Source organism: Corvus hawaiiensis, chromosome 11 (genome assembly GCF_020740725.1).
Source record: "Corvus hawaiiensis isolate bCorHaw1 chromosome 11, bCorHaw1.pri.cur, whole genome shotgun sequence".
Classification (NCBI taxonomy): Eukaryota; Metazoa; Chordata; class Aves; order Passeriformes; family Corvidae; genus Corvus; species Corvus hawaiiensis.
The window spans coordinates 21,139,259-21,152,306 of NC_063223.1; the positions used below are offsets into that span (position 1 = coordinate 21,139,259).

Sequence of the window (13,048 nt, forward strand, 5' to 3'; positions counted from 1 at the left end):
TCTCCAGGCTCCTGGGCAGGTTTGGAGGCCAGAGCTGTAGTTGCTGCTGAGATGGAACCCCAGCTGCTGCCACTTCAGCCGGGCTCACTACGAGTGATGGGTGGCAGAGCTTTCCTATTCTTTCCTTCCTGAACCCTCCTTGCCTTTGGATTTTTCCTTCCTTTCATCTCCCCTCTATAGAAAACTTTCCAACAGCCTTTGATGATCTATTTCTGGTCCAGTCTTAAGCTTTAAAAATTCTGTTCTCCTTCCACAGGGTTCTGGTAATGTCCTTTCAGATATTTTATGGGCGTAGTCACCTTGGTCCCCTTTGTGTTTCTGAGTGTTCTTTGAGGCTGTGCTGCCAGGTTCTCCCTCTCCTGGGGAGTTCCAGCTCACCTGGGTGTTCCTTTTGGGATAAACTAATCCATTTTATGGCTTTTTCTGTGCTAAAGGAGCCTCAGCCCTTTACATTCTGGACTTGCAGATAATCTCAGTTTCAAACCCTGCGTGCATTTTCTGTCCTGTGAGGATGAGACTTTGGCCATGACACATGTTCAGAGCTGTGGTAGAAAAGAGCTCCCTATTTTAAATTTATTTACCTCTCTGGAATTGGATTTTCTGACAGGTAGGGCCTTTGTTAAATGTAATTTAAGATGAGAACATCACAATTCGCTGCCTTGGAATAAAACCCTGCTGCAAATCACATCTGCATATTAACAGTTCTTTTGTGATGCTTTTCACTCTGTGCATTTCAATAAAACTCAGGCAGATTTTTGGGTAGCGTTGAGAACCACGTGCTCTCTGGGAAAGCAGAGCAGCAATCTTGTACCTTAACATGCATTTTTTCAAGCTTATTTGAACATTTTTAATAAAAATTAGATGCTTTAAACTCAATTTTGCTACTGAGGTGTACTAATATGGTATATTTTATGTATTTTATCGATATTTCTTATGTCCTCCTTATCTGTAAGGTCAATACTCGGTCACTCTGCACTGCAATAAGGACAGATAATATCAGTATAGAGTTAAGCAGTTTGTGGCTTTTCCCCCTATAAACACATAAAATTTCTTCCTGTAAATCCATATAAGTCTTTCTATGATTTCTAGAAAACCATAATGGCAAAAAAACCCCATTAAAAACCCCATTGTTTTTCCTTAAGTATGTAAGAAGTCATTAGACAAACTTATACCAATGGAGATGCAGGTTTCCTTCATTTGTTTTCCTATTAAAAAGGAACCCTTCTAAAAGAGTTTGGAACAAGAACAACCACAGAGTTCAAGAAAATATTTCTTGACAGATTGGTCATCTCATAAAGGCCAGGCTGCATTTTGAAATCCTGCTTTTAATATTTTTAAAGAATCTGCTCTAAAATCTCGCTGTTGTAAGGAGCAGGCAGGTTTTTCCTGGAGTTTATTCCTATCAAAGGAACATTTTGCATTCGTTCTGCATTCGTTTATGTAGCACTGTCATCCCATCTCCTTTCTGCGGAGTGTAAAACGCAAAGGCAAAATTTTGGGAAATTCTGATGGTCTGATTGACCTCTCAGTGTGTCCCATACCCTGGGCCGGGAGATCCCCTGTGGTTTTAGAGAGGCCACGCTGAATTTCAACTGTTAAAGACTCAAAAATCCAAAAAGCAACTCACCATTTCCTCCACCCCTCTGAAAGACTTCAGGTTTTGATGAGGTCTAGCAATTAATTTCTCTGCTCCTAGAATTCCTTCCTCCCTTCAAACACCTCTGCTCCACCTGAAGTTATCTTCGTCAAATGAAATGAACACAAAAAAAAGTTAAATGCCTTTAAAATTTTGTTGTTTTCATTGAGCTGTGGAGAATTTTCTCAGGATTTTAAGTTGTAAACATGATTTTTTATTCAGTGTGGAAGCTTGTCATATTTAGGGACACTTTCCAAGAGCTTGATCTAAGTTCAATCTGTTTCCTGCAGATTTTCTTTCATTCTTACAAACAATTTTTTTTCAGCTGAAATAAAATAAATATTTCAGCTGAAAAGTGGATTGTTTTATTTGATTTTACTTGAGGTATCTACAGGTAATTCCTTTTATCTTAACCATAACATCTTGTATTATTTGCATGCTCTGTGGTACCATTTATGTGAATGTGGAGATCAGTTCTGACAGCACAAACACAAAATTAATTTCACTGATCCAGTCAAGGAATATTTTTATTTTTCACCTGATTTTGCTTAATCAAGATGTATTTTTTTACTGAAGTCTTGGAAGTATTACTCTGCAGCAGCTCTTTGTAATTTTGTACAAGCTGCACTAAATTTCCACTCTTGAAAAGGAAATAAAATCAGTGTTTCACTGTGGCTACACCAGGCTACGTTTATTTTGTGAGAAATAAGGGAGGAGGTTTGCCCTTAAAAAACTAAAATATTCATCATACTTAATTCTAAGTCAAATCTAATGAAAAAGGAATTCTGGTGTTATATCTGCTGAAACAGAATTCCTTGCATTAGGAAACCATTTAATACAAGCAGGACAAGAGTGAATTTGCTGGTTTGGAAAAGGAATCTAAAATCGAACGCAGCCCAATTAAGAAGATTAAGGCTAAACAGAGCAAAAATCATCAGTCCTTCCCAAAATCCCCGTTCTGCTGAAGGAAGAAGTTACAGGGTTGGTTTCTGAGTTGCATTTGTAGCTGGTGATGAGCAGCTTAAGGTACTGAAGTTAAAAAAGGTTTTTTAATTTCTTCCTTGAGTGCTATACAAGTGGTTTTAGGAAGGTTCTTGTGCTGAAGGTTCAGGAGGGCCATGAGTGGAAGGACATCCCTGCCCTTGGGAGCAGCCTTTGCCTTTCCCTTAAGAGGTCTCAATGTAAACTACAGAGAACTTGGTAAAAACTCCCTTTATTTTCATTTTCTTCCTCTCTTAGTGGCCGTTCAGTCTCATCTTTCTTCCTTTGACTTTTGGTAGTTTTGTTATTGTTCACATGCAGGAGTAATTACTCAGCTGGTTAATGAATTATGATGCTCCTGTTTGTAATTTAGAAATAGAAATCACATTGGTTGTTAATTCCCTCTAGTGACAGGTGACGAATAAACCAAAATTAAAGTGCAGTCAGAGGTGGAAGCAAATTTGCTGAACCCCCTGGTAGCTGGGTAAGATGGAAAAGTGATGTCAAATTCCTGCCTGGTCCCATTCTTCATGGAAAACAGAAAAAGTTCTTCCTAGGTCACTCAGGAGAGGGGGCTCAGGCTGGGTTCTCCTCTCCCATCACTTGGGATATCTCTGCAATGTGACTCTGGAATGTGTCCTTGGCTGCCCGGTATTTCTCCCAGGTGCTCTTTCACTAAGAAGGAGATCTATTTGTCAGTTTTATTTGGTGAATACTATCTAGGAAGTCTATTTGAATTTTAATTGCATCCAATTTTGAGATAGATAATGAGCAGATATATATAAAGTAATTCAGAATTAACAGCTCAGAATAGAGTCATTCTCTTAACACTGTTTTACCTGTGGCAGGAATAATGGACTTGCAGTTCTAGAAGCATCCCACTGTATTTCTCTGTGGGGAAGATTGCTGAATTAATATCAGGGAGCTTTTTTCACTCGGTGTTCCTTAATACATTCATTATCAAATTGAAGCACTGATAAACTCAGTTCACGCCAGTATTTTTTTTTAACAACTGTTCCCCATAAGTGTGCTTAGCTGAGAACATTTAGAAATTGTGTTGAAAATTGTTTTAAAAAATTGTGTCAAAAATTGTTTAATTTAAACTGGCAGGTTGTTAATGTTAATTTAATGCCATTGTTTTGCATTGATTAATGTCATTCATTGTTTTAGTGCTTCTTGTCACTTTAAATAAATTCTGCAGATTCTTGGTGGCTCGGGTGAAGCTCTGAGCCCTTCTATCACATAACAGAATTGTTGCTTTCTCTTCCTCATTGTTTAGTTCAGGTTCACCAAGGATGGATTGCTCAGTAGAAAAATTAAAAGAACTAAGATTTCTGTTGATTTATTTCTTTTCTCTTTTCCACAGACCTCTTTATTTGTCTTTTTCCTCCACTCTGCTGCGTTTCATTAGCAGGCAGTGCTTGGAAAAGCAGTTCCATTCCCTCACCTCGTCATGTCACAGCAAGTTTTATTTCTTGTGATAAACCCCACCTAAACTGGTCCTTAATGTCTCTGCAGGGTGTGGTACTGCAACAGGAGGAGCTGAGGATGAGGGTGAGGCCGAAGCTGGCTGGATTGAAGGTGCTGCCATCCTCCTGTCTGTCATCTGTGTTGTCCTTGTCACTGCCTTCAACGACTGGAGCAAGGAGAAGCAGTTCCGGGGGCTCCAGAGCCGCATCGAGCAGGAGCAGAAGTTCACCGTGGTGCGGGGGGGACAGGTCATCCAAATCCCCGTGGCAGAGATCGTGGTTGGGGACATTGCCCAGGTGAAATACGGTGAGTGCATGACCTAGAGAGCCTTTGTTTACTCTCCTGGGCCTTCCCAGCAGGATGGACACAATTACTGGAAGGGATGGAAAAGGCAGGAGTGTGTGATTGTCCTTGGCCGTGGTGAGGTGCCAAACTGGGCTCTCAGGGCAAAAGGAGAACCTGCTGTAAAACTGCATTAGCAAATCAATTTTATTGGTGTAAACTTCTTTCACTGACCAGGGCAAGAACTGTTCATACAAAGGGAATTCTCTATCATGGAGGATTGCGTTATTCAGATTCATTTTTTTTTTTTATTTCTGTCCAGTTGGGGATAAGAGGAAGTATTTTTAAATGTTGTGTAGAAGGGAATTGGGCCTCTGTGCTCACCTCACAAGTTGCTTCAGATCCAGGTGGATCCCCCAGACCAGGTGTCTGATAATCCCATGCCATAGGGAAAGCCCTGTGCTCCACTGGAATGGAAGACTCCTGCAGGAACTCTGTTTTGGGAGTTCCAGCAATATCCCTGTTCCATCAGCCATCATGTTTCTCCAGGACTTACCTAAGGGCTTCCCGAGGGGGGAAGGGGAAAGGGCAGCTCAGCTGTTGATTAGCTGCTGTTAATTCCTATGAAGTCTGATGGAGAAACCTTCAGGTGATGTGAAGAGCACTTCCCTGCCAACCCCCCAGGATGGGGATGTCCATTGTGTGTTAAACGTGGTACATTTGGGTTCTGAGATAGCATTAATCAGAAAATGTTTGCAGTACAACAGCCTTTCCTTGCAGGATTGCAATGCTGTGGCTCATGTGGACAGAAACAGGAGTGACTCCTTCACTCTGCTTTCGTTTTACCTTTTAATGCAATGGCTTATTGGGATTCTGTAACAAAAGTCATGATGTAATTATGAAAACAATCTCATGGTGGTTTTCCTTCCCCATGATCTCACCACAGGTGACCTTCTCCCTGCTGATGGGATATTTATTCAAGGAAATGATCTCAAAATTGATGAGAGCTCTTTGACTGGAGAGTCCGACCAGGTCCGCAAATCCGTGGACAAAGACCCGATGCTGCTGTCAGGTAAAATCTGCCCCATCCCCTCTGAGTTCCTGCTGTTCTCTGCCTTGGCCACATTTTATTGGGGTTTCCTTTTCCATGAGGTTTTGGCCACCCAGGTAGAGCTGAGATTTTGATCACATTCACTGCCCTTGTCACTTTGTAATTTAAAATTCACATTGTTGGGTTTTTGGTTGTGTGCAGTTATTTCTGATCATCACACTTATTTTGTAAAAGTATAAAGAAATCAAGCATTTTCAGAGGAAAAGGAAAGTCTCAGGGAAATAGCAATTGTTTCAATTCTTTGCATGTTAGTTTTAATTTGCCATTAAATTTCAAAGACTTTTAAAGTCACTTTAAACCCTTTCTGTGTATGGAAGGTAGAATAAAAGAAACAATATGTTTAAAAGCAACTGGATATACAAAATATTTTGAGCTTGATTTCTGTGGTAAACTCAAATTATTTTTAATATTTGTAGTCTGTGATATAATTCTTTGCAGTAAATCAGATAAATTGAATGCGATTTTTAAGTTCAAATAAAGGTGTGTCATTTGTCAGAGGATTCCAGCTGGGATGTGATCACAAATAACAGATATGCTGATATATAACAATCACCAATGTGTTATAAACTGAAACTCATTTTCAAATATTCAAGTTTCTTTGCTATGGGGAGAGAAATTTATATTTCCAATGCAGAGATCAATAAAGTTTATAATCTTTATTTCTCTCTCACTGGATAATCTTTATGTGATTGCAAAGAAGGTGAAGAATCAATGGGATATTTTAATAGGCACTGCACACACTCCTGTTCCATACTTACACTGATAAATTTGGGCTCATGACATGTTAGAAAATCCCTGAACTCTCTTTGCTCAGGAGCAGAATTGATAATTGGAGATTCTCTCATGCAAAAAACTTCCTTCTTCCCTAAATACAGTGCAAAGTTTAATCCCAACGATGCAGAAATTGATGCACTGCCCATTGTTACTTGTCCAAAAACTTGGAAACCACCACGTTTTTCAGGGTGGGTTTGAGCTGGTTTAAAAAGTTCCTCTTGGATGTCAACCTAGACCTGTATTTTTATAAAACTTGATTATAGAAGAAAAAACCAAACAAACAAACAAACCAACCCCCCTCCAAAAACATCGACAGGCCTTAAATTTTCCTCTTATTCTTCTGCCTGAAGACATCAGTGAGTTCTCATTTGGAATTTAAACAAATACTGCCAGGATGTTGCTTGCCACTCTTCTTCCTTATCACCTGCTGGAAGTGGAAACAGCTCAGGTTTGCCAGAGGAATCCCTGAAAACTTTGAGATGGTGGCCACAGTTTGTTTGGGGGGTCGAAATTTGGTGGAAGACAAACACCCAGGGTTGGGGAGTGTTGTTTTCACTTTGGCCCCTGAAGGAGCGTTTTTGATACTCCCTCAGGTTCAGTGCCGTAATTAAACCGAGTTTCTGTGCTTTGTGTCCTGTTGAATCATCCAGACAGCTTTTGCTGCACTTGAGGAGCAATTGTGAGTGTCCAAATGCTGCCTCTGGCAGATGTTTCCATCTGCACCCATCACATGGGTGCCACCCAGGAGGGCAGGAATGGGAATCCAGGCCCTGCTGCACCTGGAAATGAAAGAAGCTGCTTCTCTTCCATAGTTGCTAAAACATTTTCCTTCCTTTTTTCCCAGTTATTTAGATTAATTTGATGAAGGTGTGAAAGAGGTAGAGGAGCCCACCTGATGTGGCTCTCACTGAACTGAGGTTGGCAGGAATTTATTTTACCCTGGTCAAACTTTTACCAGTATCTGGTTCTGTCAACACTCAACAGGATTCGAAACAAAGGGAACAGAGCTTAGACCAGAACAAACAAACCAAAGAAACCTCTTGGTCGTGGTGCTTTGTAACGTTTTGGAAATAAAAGCAAAGCTTGATTAAGGAATCGGGTCAGTTATTGCCTGGAGCAAAATAATTCTGGTTTGCTCTTAATTCACTACCAGAAAACCCAGAAAATGTCCCAAGCTGGGCTTCTGGCACAGCAGAAACTTTCAGAACCAAGCAGCTGACTTCAAAAGTTTGGAATTATTTGGATATGTTGAAATTACTTGTAAATGAGGGTTTTTTTCAGGGAAAGCTCTTTTTTCATAGAGGATATTCTGATGGTTGGTTCACTTTATTTTTAACTTTGGTTTCCTCTTGATAACTGCACTGACCAAAACCTTGTTTAGATTTGCCCACTGAGAAATTTTTGTTCCCCACAAGTTTGCTGGAAGTAAAAACAGCATCAGACCCCCAAAATGGCATGTTCTGCTTTTCTTTTCTTGCTTTTTCAGCCCTAGTTCCATGTATTTCACCAGTACCATTATTAGATTTAGGCATTTCTGAGTTTCATGTTTAGCTGGACTTTTGTCTGAAAAATATGTCCTGTAATAAGGTCCTTATCCATCTAATGTTTCCCTCTTCCCTTACTAAACCAGTTTTCCTTTTCTACCGTGGAATATTCACCATTTTTCTACTTTAATTTAAATAATCAGCATGTTAAAAAAAAAAAGTTTTGCTAAGGTCAAGTCTTGAGAGGGAAGGAACTCAGCAGAGTTGTTCAATGTGAAGATGAAATCCATGTTTAGTGACAGACAAATGGAAAACCTGCAGTCCAGAATTCCATTTCTGCAACCACCGATTGAAATCATCGAGCCTGGTTCTGTATCCAAGCTAATTTAATCATAATTCTGCTTAAGTGGTGAAATGACCAGAATTGGGTGGAAGGATTTTTTTGGGATTCTCTTTTACAGGCCTAACATTAAGAAAAGGTTCAGACAGGCATCTCAAATTCAGAGATTTTTGCCCTCTGCAGGTGTGCAGAGCTAAGCTGGAGACGTGGTGGGTGCCTGTTTTGTTGGGAGAGCTGCCCTGGGAGCGTGGGAGTGAGTGCCACTTTCTGGAGGATATTTCTACCCACCTTTGTCGTCCAATTCAGGAAAAGATTCCCTCAGAACAAAACACGGGGATACAAATAGCAAGTTCTTAATTAAAATGTACTGGAAGTAGTGACATATCTTAAAGGAGGCTCCAATAAATTTCTGAGGAAGGTTTCAGAGCTTTTGTTTTCTGACTGAATCAACCAAGTCTGTGCTGGCTTTTAAAGATCTTTTCTGATCTTTAGGTTTGAATGGAATTTTTTTTTTTGGGGGGGGGTTTATTTGGGTGGCAGGCCTAATTTGTATATTTGTGGTGTTCTGCTGAAACTGTTTTCTTGCGAAAGATAAACTTGGTTAGTGGCAATATTTCTTTTAAAAAGAGAATCTGATGTGTTGGTGATGGATGTGCAGCCTGAGGTTTGTGCCGAAGCATTAATTCTTGGTCGAGAGTAATGCACAAAACAGGGTTTAGTTTTGTTACGTGGTAAAATCCCCCTCAATACAGAGTTTTCAAGTGTAACAAATCTCTCTCAGTACTGTCATAAAAGCCTTGCATAAGTTTCTACATTTATTTTAGCTCTCTGTAACCTTTCTTGCCTCTTCTCAGGTACCCATGTCATGGAAGGCTCTGGGCGGATGCTGGTGACTGCTGTGGGGGTGAATTCTCAGACTGGCATCATCTTCACTCTGCTGGGAGCTGGGGGAGAAGAGGAGGAGAAGAAAGATAAGAAAGGTAATCTCCAAACACCAGGATGCTCCAAGGAAAGCTCTTTGGGCTTTGTGCAGCCGGAGCTCTCCTTCGCTCTTGACAAATAAATGCAATTTTTCAAACTGCCCTTTTTTTAATGATACATTTTTATCATCACATGTCACACAGAAAAACAGCAGAAGCTGTTAGCCAATAAATCCATTGGATAACAAGATGTTTTTCCAGTGTGAAACTGCAGGCTTCCAGTACACACTGAAATGCAAGGGAGTACATGGGCATGCTCCAGTTGCTGTGGCTTCTCTACATGAATCCATGCTCACCCACGGTTTGCTAAGATTTTGTGCTTTTCTATCAATGTAATTTTGTTTTTTCCAGGAAAAACCCCCTTGGCCACGGAAATAGCATCTGTCTTAGAGCTTCAGGACTAAAATAAAGATAAGCTGGGGCTCTTTGCTAGCCCAGTTGTTTAATGTCAGTGACTGACTTGAGAGGCATTTTAATTTCTTCAGGTGTAAAGGTCAGGCTAAGAATAGTAGAAGCCAGGAATGCAGCAGTAAATGTTAGCAAGACAGTTTTACTTTCGTGTCCTGTCTCAGTTAATGAAATCAAGAAGCCTCTTTAGACATTTCACCTTATTACAGTGTGATGTCATAAGCATTTGCTAATTTATGGGCTGCACACTAAGCAGAAACATGATTTAATGTCTGTCCTTTGCAGTTTTACTTCATGCAGCCTTGTAAATTGTTCTGCTTCCGCAATTTCATTCCAAGTCTGTCCTAAGAATATTTGTCTGTCAGACATAATTAAGGGCCAATTAATACAGGGTTTTTAGACATTTCTGCTCTTTCTGGTGGTCTTCACCATTAATAAAAAAAGGCAGTTAGAGCTTTCCTGAACATTTTATTTGCTGTCTGTCAGGCAAAATGATTCCACCTCTTTTTTTGTTTCCATCCTTTTGTTGGAAGCTGCAGATAGGAAGGCCAAATTCAAATGGTTTTCAGGACCTACAATTTCCATTTCTGAGTATGTGCAGCAAGTGGCTGCCTTTGACTCCCTGCTGCTTTGAAGAAGTCCCTTTTTACTTAATGAAATGTTTATCATTTCATTTCTGCCTAGGAAGGCACAAAACCTGGGGAGTTCCAGGAGAATTAAAAGGAGAAAGACTGAAACGTCACAAAATGAAACTCTTTTATGCCAGACTGGTTTTGAGCAGTACCTTGGAGTTTGCTCTTGCTGTCGTTCAGAGCCTTTGTGAGATCTGGGGGAGAGGAGGAGCAGCTTCATCCCTGTGTGATGTGCGAGCTGCCTGGGCTGGGTTTAACTGGGCTGGCCTCTCTGGGCTGTGCTCAGGACAACTGTGGTTCTCTCAGGTTTCACTGGGAAGAGCCTAGAAAGGCAGGAAAAGAGAAATCAGGGATGTTGCACTGCGCTGTAGCTGTAACTTATGCAGAGACAGAGGTTCTCACAGAGATGTGTCAGAATTTGGATGCAGACACAGAATTTAATTGAATGTGGCTCTGTAGAAACAGCTTTAATTTAAAAAATCCATAATATAGAGAATTCCTTCACATTTTCTGATGCTGCTGGCAGCTTCGTGTTCATGCCTGGGCAGAGCTGGTGGCAGATGGAGGCCCAATTTCAAATGAAAACCTCTGGTACATAAACCTGCAGTTCTCAGAAATCCTGCCAGTCAAATACCCCTTTCAGTCCACGTGTGCTTTTGTTGTTCATTAACGCTTTAAAATCATCACGCAGGTGTGAAACAGGAGAAGGAACAGCAGCTTCCAGGTAGAGTGAGAATTGTACCCCATCCAATGGAGGCTTTCAGTTGGTGCCAATCAGGGGGGAACTGCTGATTGAAATAATTGTCTTTGAATCAGTCAAGTCGAAATTAAAGTATTATTTCAAATCAACAGGATTGCTGGTGCCAAATCTTTCGGTGTGCAGGCATTGTTGGTGTTGCAAATCTTCATGTTCAGCTCCAATAATCAGCTGTTCCCCAGCAGTAAATTGCAAAGTATTTAACGTGGGATCCTTGATTTGCTGTTAGCAGCTCACGCTGTGCTGGTTGGGGTGGGGATCCAAACGGAATAAAGAACAAGCACGAGTCACCAAAACAGTTTAAGTCATTGCCATCACAGTAATCAAATTTGCAATGGAAATGTTTCTGAATGCAGTTGCACAGGGTGTGTTTTTAAATCCTGGGAGCTGTTTATTTTCTTCTCCCAATTTGCCATTTGTAAATAAAATCAGCCCGTTCTTCTGCAGCACCAACCCAGTACAGCATGAAACAATCCCTGTGGGGCAGGGACTGGAGCTGCTTGAGAGTCTCAGTCAGGATTCATGGGAGGACTTGGTTCTATTGTGAGCAATTAACCACCAGAAACAAAACAAAATGAATTTTATCTATTATTTGCAGAGACTAATTTTTTTGAACTCTACTATAAAATCATAGTAAAATGATAAAACCTTCTTCAAGCTTTTCACCTTCCTGTTAGGAAAGATTTCTTGTCCGATTTTCTCTAATACGTGGATAATTACTGAAGAGGAGAAGAGGGTTTTCTTTTCTGATTCTCCTTTCATGTCACCGCAAACCAGGAAGTGTGTCACGTCCATCATCTGGATTTAAAATAAGTCATTATTCTCCTCAAGACTGTATTTGCCTTTTCTACCTAAAATACAGTAAAATTTCATGTTTCTACTCAGATCAGTGTGCGTTTTACCTGGGTGATGGCAGGACATGGTGCTAAATCCTAAAGTGCAAAATTATCTAAACCATAAAACATGTGCCATTTTGCTCTGTAGTAGTATGTACATATATATATATATATAATGCATTTTTAAATGCATATTTTAAAACTACCTGTGCACTGTGTAAATGAACTCCAAAGGAAATATTTCAACCCCTTTAAAACTGCATAAATTACATTAAAGTACAAAAAATAACACCTAAAAGGACTAAAGCGATGTGCACAGGGCTGTGCACACTCAGTTCTCACCAACTCCTTTAACTTTGTTAAACGTGTTTCATATTTATTTCTTTTTATTATTGTTATTATTATTATTTGAGTTTTTGGCTCACTTTGTGACACCCTCCCAATGCCACGTTGCTTTGGAAATTTGTGTTAATTCATTTAAAACTCTTTGATTTTGGGAGCAAACAAAGCCACAAACGCTTTTTGCTCTGTCACGTGCTTTCGTTCGCGTTGTTGTTATTATTTATTTATCATTTGTTGTTTTGTTTTTGTGGTTTTTTTTGTTTTCTTTGTTTTTTTTTTTTATCCATTATTGCTCAGTAGATTCTTCCCATCCCTCCTCCCACCCTCCTCCAGCCACAGATGGTGCAGCAGGTGCAAATGCCACTGATAATGCAAATGCCAGCTTAGTCAATGGTACGTCACAACCCCCGGCTTGTCGGATTTGATGGATTTCTCTCCTGACTGTGTCAAATTCCCTCTCCCCTCCCTGACCTGCACAGATGTTGTGTGTGTGTGACTGCACTCTGAGAGATCCTACTCCACACGCTCTGCAGGAGCTTGGAAGAGAGGCCACAGGGATGCTGCAGCTTTATCCCCGCAGAATCCAGCCTGGCAGAGGCAGGATTTGGAATCCTGATCTATTTGCCATTAAAACTGCAGTTAAAAGGAGCAGTTAAGTCAGGCCAGTTTCAAAACTCTGGGGTAGATTCACATGAAGTTTTATTATAAAGCTTCATTATTCAACATAGTTCTGAAGAGGAGCACCATGAGAAAGGGATTCTCTCTGCTTCTCCTCTTTTTCACTCTCATAATTCCTCACACAATCTCCACGTGGTTCTGAGAAAGGGCTGGGATCAGGATCTGGCTCCATTTCAACAACACTGTTAGGAACAACTCTTGCTGCTTTCAGCATCTGTTTCAGGGGGCCTGAGAAGTTTTGTGTGTGCCCTCAGTGATTTTCTCCTGAGCCTGCCCATGTTAACTAAACCCAAACTAATCCATTCCTGCAGCCAGTTTTGTGTCCCAGTACAGACTC

General features: G+C 40.5%; 1 protein-coding gene across 5 annotated transcripts in view; it reads left to right on the forward strand.

Annotated features, from left to right (window-relative positions):
- ATP2B2 (ATPase plasma membrane Ca2+ transporting 2) overlaps positions 1–13,048 on the forward strand; it is a 387,814-nt gene that overhangs the window by 294,670 nt on the left and 80,096 nt on the right. For 3 of the 5 annotated variants that reach the window (XM_048316144.1, XM_048316145.1, XM_048316142.1), the window contains exons 6-9: positions 4,136–4,393; positions 5,316–5,441; positions 8,933–9,058; positions 12,334–12,426. In XM_048316144.1, the coding sequence (XP_048172101.1) occupies positions 4,136–4,393; positions 5,316–5,441; positions 8,933–9,058; positions 12,334–12,426 (603 nt within the window). The remainder of the gene's footprint in view (positions 1–4,135; positions 4,394–5,315; positions 5,442–8,932; positions 9,059–12,333; positions 12,427–13,048) is intronic. The other 2 variants (XM_048316143.1, XM_048316146.1) reach the window with 1 other exon arrangement.